Here is an 8,078-nt window from a genome sequence, read left to right on the forward strand (position 1 = left end):
CCCTGCCCCCAAGCAGTTGTTGGGCCAGTGGCGCCACCATTCCTGTCCAACAACCACACGCCACGACGCATTTTTTTTGTGGGGTGCAAGTTTTTGCGTCTGATGAATGATGATGATCAACGATTTGACGGAGCATGGCAAAGTTGGCAAGCTCGTAGTTACGGACGCGCACGGGGCATCGGATATGGCATGCCCGAAAGCGACCGGGAGCCGGCCGCACGCACGCACGCACGGGCGCAGCGAGCGAGCGAGCGAGCGGAAAAGGGAACAGAAAAGGAAAATGCGTCCCGTTGCGATGGATGGATGGATGGATGGAGGGGCAGGAATAAATGGCATGGCCGCATGAATGAGGGGGGAGGCGTAAAAGGGAAACGAGGGGGAGGGGGAGAAAAGAAAAGGTTACCATCTTTGCACTGCATGAATTCCTTCCCATTGATCGACCACATTCGCCCCCCACCCCACCCCCAGCCCCGCCCTCTTATTATTGCGTCCACGCTCGCGTCCTCTCTCTCCCTCTCTCTCTCGCTCCCACCCTCTCTCTCCCTGCTCCCTGCCTCCCCTCTCCCCTGCTTTGACCCTGCTGCCCGGCCGGCTGCCTGGCTTTATCTGCCCGCCGCGCCTTTCCCCGCCGCTTGGATTTGTAGGATCCAGCGACGCCCGTCCCCGCGCCGCTCGCCGGGGCATTAGGTGGCCCGGCCGTGCCGTGTGGGACTCGCGGGGGAAGGAAGATGACCGTGGAGGGGAGGGTCGGCGGCGGCGGCAAGGACAAGTTCCCGGTGGGCATGCGCGTGCTCGCCGTCGACGACGACCCCACCTGCCTCAAGGTCCTCGAGAACCTCCTGCGCCGCTGCGACTACCATGGTACGGGAATCGCCGTCGCCAACATGCACCCTCTTCCTTCCCTCCCTCCCTCCCTTCCTCCCCCCAGCGTGGTCCAGGGCTAGCAGGAGGAGTTGAATCTGTACTGCTGTCAAATCAAAGTCTCAAGCAAAGCACAGACCCACCCGGTTCCGTGCTGTTCCACCGCAGTGTATTTTTCCCTTAGATTCAATCGCTTGTTTGCTTGATGCGCGTGCTATTCGCGAGATTTGGCGCCCGAGTTTTGCATTTACACCGCTGGTTTTCTGCGATTTATTCACGCTCCCTATTTTTCACTTGCCCTGTCGGTCTATTTTTCGCAGGGTGCTGTGTAATGTCAATTTATGATTGGATTTTTGTCATTATTGTGTTTGCCGATTTCTCATCTTCCTTTTTTTCCCTTCGCGTAGCCACTTTATTGGGAATCACCCTTGCTTTGGAATCTGCGTTTTCCCGTCCAAATACCTATGCAAGATCGGACGATCTCCCATGCACGTCTCTTCTCGTGGTTTTAGTTTTAGATTTCCACGGTGACAACTGCTAATGTTTCTTAGATGGAATTTTTGCTTGGATTTTCTTTCACCCCTTTCATCTTGTGCGGCCCTCCTCTTCTTCTCGTCGGTGATTCTTCCGAAACCTAGATTTATGCGTGTGCAATGTGTTGTTATGGTGGTTTGCTAATGTGTTTGGATTCGATCTGCTGTGATGTTGCAGTTACAACCACTGGGCAGGCAGCCACCGCCCTCAGGATGCTCAGGGAGAACAAGGACCAGTTTGACCTCGTCATCAGCGATGTCCACATGCCGGACATGGATGGTTTCAAGCTCCTCGAGCTTGTCGGTCTGGAGATGGACCTCCCAGTCATTAGTAAGGCTAACTTGCTTAATCCTCTGCCGCTCTTTGTAACGATGTTCTAAAAGATATCACTGCTGGGAAATGATTGTCGAGTGAATCTACTTGTTTCATTTCATGTCATTTGGTGCTTCAGAACTTTGGAGATGAGTTATGTCTGCTAACCTGCAAACATCGCAGATAGTTCTTTGATGTGCTACTGCTAGTTTTGTTAGGGAAGGAAGATGAAAAGTCTTCGTTCATTTGTGTGGTTCAGATCTGTTGGAGGCTACTCATAGCTTGGTGCATGGGTCAGGGAACCAATGAAAGATTCCCTGTTCCAATATATTGCAGATAGTTCTTCGATGTGCTACTGCTACTTTTGTTAGATATATGTTCATTACCGTGATCATATTGCATAATTGATTACCTGCTCTACCACTCGTTGTATCAACTGAGAGCGGTGGCTGTGTCATGTTATTGCGCTTCACGTGTAACAACTGGAGAAGAAATGAGAAAGGACAGAAGGCCTGCTACTATAATGAATGGCTATTAATTTTTCCTAAAAGGTCAATTGTTTCCTAGTTAGTGTTTCATGTGTTAGCGTCTGATCATATGAACAAAGTGTGAATAATGTCATGCATTTTAACTTTTTGTCGTTTATTCTGGAACTGATCAATGACTATCTGTCATGCAGTGTTGTCTGCAAATGGGGAGACGCAGACAGTCATGAAGGGCATAACTCATGGAGCATGTGACTACCTGCTAAAGCCGGTGCGTCTTGAGCAGCTGAAGACAATATGGCAACATGTGATTAGGCGGAATACCAAGAACCGTGGTAGTGACAATGATGATGCCGGTCAGAAGGGGCCAAATGCTGAAGGTGAGAATGGTGGTGCTAACCGCAACAAGAGGCAGTCACGGAGGGATAGAGATGACAATGGAGATGATGGTGACGATTCTGATGAGAACAGTAATGACAACGGCGACTCGTCATCCCAGAAGAAGCCAAGGGTTGTGTGGTCTGTGGAGCTGCACCGGAAGTTTGTTGCTGCTGTCAACCAGCTTGGCATTGACAGTAAGAACTCCATGTCGTCGTCATTAATAAAAGCTATTTGTTTTCTGGGTTCATTATGTCGTCTGTAATAACATATCTCTGTTCATAAACACAGAGGCTGTTCCAAAGAAGATATTGGACCTCATGAATGTAGAGAACATCACCAGGGAGAATGTTGCTAGTCATCTGCAGGTTCAGTTTCTATCCATGCGTGTTACCATTCTTTTTATGTCTGTACAAATATTATTATGGAGCCCAACTTCTAATTGTTATATCCCAGTCATAACCTCTAGTCGAAAGAGGATTTGTTTCTGAATTTTGATAAATATTAAAGAGCATTTTCATTTGCAGTATAATGGTACATGTTATTTTCTTGTGATCCCCCAATTAAGTATTAAGTAACTTTTAAAAACGTCGGCTAAAGGGGTAAGAGTCCCTCCTTTTGACTGTGCGTTAGTTATTAGATAGAAATGAGCCTTCCCTGCAGATTGAACGAGGGTGGGCGAGCTTACGCCCGTAAGCTCTAGCTGACCGAGCTAGTGCTTGGTTCTCCATTTAAAATAACTTATATTGCGATGTTTGTTTCCTACTATTACCAAAAGAAGAAAGTTATTGCTGTCAGCATATCTTTCAATCTGTTCAGTTGAGTTCCGTATGGAACTGTTCATTTGATGATTCATCATGTCTTAGCCTTCATTCCTCTATTTTGTTTTTGAATGTCATTCTAATTCATTGATTCTTGCTGTTTTATCATAATCTCAGAAGTACCGGCTGTATCTGAAAAGGATGAGTATGGATGCAAGTAGACAGGCTAATCTAGTTGCTGCACTTGGAGGAAGGAACCCTGCTTACAGCAATATGAATTCAATGGATGTCTTCAGGCACTACAACAACGCGTACGGTAGATACCGACCAGTTCCAACCAGCAGCCATTCCCAGTCAAATAACCTTGTTGCAAGGATGAACTCCCCTTCTGCATACGGAATGCATGGGTTGCTGTCTCCACAGTCGCAGCCACTTCACCTTGGCCATGCCCAGAATAATCTGGGCACTTCCCTGAACGATTTGGGTGTCAATAATGGTAACCTGATCAGGGGTGCACACATGTCAACCATGGGTACTGGTACTTCTGGTAACTCTTTTGCAAACATTTCAAATGGTGCCCCATTGGCTACTACAAATAGGGCAGTTCAGTCTCTTGAATCAAACAACAGGCAACACCTTGGTCGGATAAATTCGTCTTCGACAGATTCATTTAGCTCATTCGCTAGTGATTCTCCCCACTTTCCAGATCTTGGAAGAAGTAGTAACACCTGGCAAACTGCAGTTCCGTCCAACATTCAGCAACTTGGTCAGAACGGCAGCATGTCCCAAGCAAGCTTGCATGGGAATGGCCCTAGGATGGAACCTGTCTCTAGCTATACACCACCATCAAATCAGATTACATCTCTGGGAAATGATATGCAGAACCAAGTAGCACCACTAGCTAGCAATACCCTTCCAATGGTATTCAATCAGGGTGCAGCGCCATTCACCTTTGGAAACAGCACAAACTCGAGAGAGGCGCTCAATAGCAACCTTGCGTTCAGCAACTCAGGCATCAACACTTCATTGCCAAACCTTTGCATTGACAATTCGGTTGTGCCAAGGCAGACTCTGGATGGCGGGAATACAGGCGGTGTTCCCTCTCTGCAGGATGGCAAGATTGATCAGCAAGCTGTTGGTAATCAGCTCAATTACAACAACAATGATCTCGTGGGGACAAGTGGGCTGCAAAGGGAGCTCAGTGGTGGTCTGGATGACATTGTTGTTGACATGTTCAGGCCGGTATGATCCTCTCTTGTATTTCATTTTCAGCAGAATATATCTTAATGCCAAACTTTCATCTATTTTGCTTCTATTTAGCATCTGCATAGTAATGTTGACTAGCTTAGAAAAAATAGTAATCTTGACAAACTATTTTCTCACTGGCTCATCATTTTTATGGTGGTGCATGCACTTCACTGAAGCCGGACATGCATTTTTTATTTCATATGGAACCCACATGCATGTGTGGTGTTCTATTCCTTTTAAGATAAGATGTACTTTTTATTTTGGTAGTAGTACTTTTTGATTCCTGTAACATTATTATAGGAAAGTACACTAACAGTACACTGAGGTACTTAATATTATCTGCATGATTGCACTGAACATATACATTTAGCTCACACTCCCACTGTTTACTTAATCTTTATGTGATCTGCCATTTTGGGGACTTGTAGTACGTACTATATCTTTCATGTTAAATTCACGACTTTTAACAGGGGATGAACATCTAACCATGCCATACTTCTTAATGCAGGATAATGATAATGGTGGCATTTTCATCGACACGGACTGGGGGCTGGTCTAGCCAGTTGTCTCCTTTCACCAAGTCCCATGCGCAAGATTTTCCGCATTTGTGTGGTGTCTGCTGCTGATTTGTCCATCATGCAATTGCCTGCTCAAAGTTGTTCATAGTAGCAAGCCTTCATCACAAATGCCTTTTGCATTTGGTTTTCTCAGTTTAGCGTTCATGTTCCCGTGTTAGTCGTCCAGTATTCAGAGTTATATTGGGTAACAACTATGTGCTGTTTGTGTCCGTGACTCATATAACTATCTTAATTCAGGTATACCCTGTTATCGTAAGATATAGTATGCTTGTATGCAATTGAATTCTTCGTGTTAGTTGTTGGAAATGTTTTTGCTCTTTTATTTTGTTATAATTTATTCCGTACACCGTTTACCTAAAATTATTAGTAAGCAGATGTTGCTGTGTGGAATTTTGGTTCTGTTTTTGTGCATGATCGTTGGTAGTGCGGATGGAAGATTTCCGTTTTGTTAACATAGGCACCTGACTTAAATTTTACTTTCTCCATAGGTTTATTAGTTCCCTTGAATTCTGGTCAGAGTTCTATCATAGACAACTAATAAAATACTCCCTTAGTAACGCAAAGTTAAGTCACTTATTTTGGGACGAAGGACGGAGAGAGTATGTAGCAACAATAGTATGAGTTGAACCTCTTTCAAATATGAAATCAATATTCTAGTTTGTTTCTCTATTTCGACAATTGTTTTTAAAGGGAAAAATTGCAGCTAGTCTACTTTAGTTATTAGTATCTCCAACAAATGATGTATAATATGGTCAGCTGCCAAAACATTGTCTCTAGGGCATTTGGACCGAAAAAACGGTGCTCTGGCGCCCTATCCCTAAACCGTGCTGCAAATATTTTAGGGCAATCACATATTTTGGCTTCGCATTATGCAAATATACAGTAGCCGCACGGTTGGCGCAAAACAAGCCCTGCAGCCACGCACAATCCAACCGTGGCGTGAAACTTCATCCCTGTTGTCGCCGCCTCTGCCGAATCCGGCCACCACTATCGCATTACCCCATTGTCGAAGCCACCGCCCCCTCTGCCTGGTCGCCGCTCCATTGAATCAATTGAATCGATCGCCGCTCCATCCCATTCTGCCGCCGCGTTGACCAATTTCGCACCCCGCCCGATCCACCCCCACCCCCACCCCCGGGTTTCATTTGGCCCCCACACAATTGCTTATTTTCAGTCATTTACTTCTTGTGTTGTTTACTTTTATGTTATAACACAAACTTCTTGTGTTGTTTACTTTTGTGTTATAACACATGCATGTGTGTTGCAACGGAAAAGTAATTGACATGGCCATCAAAACCTATGTCAATGCAACACTACAATATCCGGACGGTGCCGCCTGTCGGCAACAGGTTGAAATCTACTTCCTCGTTTGTTATGGTTATCTCATGAAAGTCTTAAAAATGGATTATTAACGCAAGATTGATGGACTTCAGAAGGATTAATTGATTAATTATAAGGTCTCCCCCTCATAGAAACAATTTTGAAATCTGGTCTTACTTACAAAGCCGCTTAATTTATATTGACGCAACCATCCATGCAAATCCAATAATTTTATTTATTTAGAGCCAATCGGCCATACTAGCCTCAATCCATTTAATTCCTTCCCTCTGTTCCTTTCTTGAAGTGGCTTCCCGATTTCCACACAATTTACATATGTATATAAATTGACTTATTCTCGTGCAAAAAGTCGAGGTGGAACTTTTTAATTAAATAATGAACCTATTTTTTTAGCATAAGCACATGCTAGGTTAGCTGGTTAGGGCCTTTGGGGTCATGAGTTCCAATCTCACAAAGCACAAATGTTTTTCGCTACTCTTTGGTCTACAGAAAAAAGGTGCAATGCAGGACCTCCTGACATATTTTATTTAACATATCTAGCCAATTTAAATGTCGGTCCACTCCGGTCAGCGGTTGCGCGGCTGCCACGTCACCCGCTCCCCACTCGGCCTGGCCTCTTACCCGAAAATACACAAATTTGTACACAAAACTTAGCCGATTTCTTGCGTTTTTTCCGTCGTAGATGCATTCTAGATAGTTGGGGGAGGCAAGGGAGACCTCGATCTACTGATGGGGTAGCTCGTGGCGGTGGTGGTGGAGGTCGTTGAAAGGATTGATATGGTAGACTAGGGGGGGGGGGTGAATAGGCAACTACCAATGTTTAGCCTTTCTTAAAAAATTAGGGTTTACAACAAATAGGTTGTCCAGATATGCAACTAGGTGGGCAACCTATATGATGCGCGCAATACAAGCTACAAGGCAAGCTAGAGATAAAACACAAGTAAAGCTTGCACAAAGTAAAGGTAAGAAATAACCACAAGTGGAGCCGGTGGAGACGAGGATGTGTTACCGAAGTTCCTTCCCTTTGAGAAGAAGTACGTCTTCGTTTGAGCGGTGTGGAGGCACAATGCTCCCCAAGAAGCCACTAGGGCCACCATATTCTCCTCATGCCCTCACACAATGCGAGAAGCCGTTATTTCACTAGTGGTGCCCTTGAAGACGGCAAACGGACCTTTACAAACAAGGTTCGAGTTCTCTCCACAACCGAATTGGAGGCTCCCAACGATACCACAGAGCTTCACCACAATAGAATGTGGCTCCGAGGTGACCTCAACCGTCTAGAGTTCTCAGACACCCAAGAGTAACAAAATCCACACAATAAAGTATGGGGGAATCAAATTCCCTTTGGTGGAAGTGTAGATCTAGGTATCCTCCTTCAATCCCTAGCAAATCTACAAGTATTGGTGGCTAGGGAGAGAGATCGCAAGAAAGCTTGAAGGGCATTAATGGAGGAGAGAGAGAGGCAAGAGGTAAGAAGGTAGGTGGAAGAAACTCCCTTTATATAGGGACCCCCATTTTCCAACTGTTACAACAGTTTTTACACTGCAGTGGTACAACCGCTCATGACCTCGGTACAACTGAAA

General features: G+C 45.2%; 1 protein-coding gene across 1 annotated transcript; it reads left to right on the plus strand.

Moving 5' to 3' along the window:
• The first annotated feature begins 472 nt into the window (after positions 1 to 472).
• Positions 473 to 5,479, plus strand: LOC119316247 (two-component response regulator ORR24-like). Its single transcript, XM_037590556.1, has 6 exons — positions 473 to 861; positions 1,573 to 1,725; positions 2,387 to 2,767; positions 2,862 to 2,938; positions 3,509 to 4,573; positions 5,088 to 5,479. Exons 1-6 carry the CDS (start codon positions 729 to 731, stop codon positions 5,136 to 5,138), a joined length of 1,860 nt encoding a protein of 619 aa, XP_037446453.1. The 5' UTR covers positions 473 to 728; the 3' UTR covers positions 5,139 to 5,479.
• The last annotated feature ends 2,599 nt before the right edge of the window (positions 5,480 to 8,078 follow it).

This window comes from Triticum dicoccoides, chromosome 6A (assembly GCF_002162155.2).
Source record: "Triticum dicoccoides isolate Atlit2015 ecotype Zavitan chromosome 6A, WEW_v2.0, whole genome shotgun sequence".
Lineage (NCBI taxonomy): Eukaryota > Viridiplantae > Streptophyta > Magnoliopsida > Poales > Poaceae > Triticum > Triticum dicoccoides.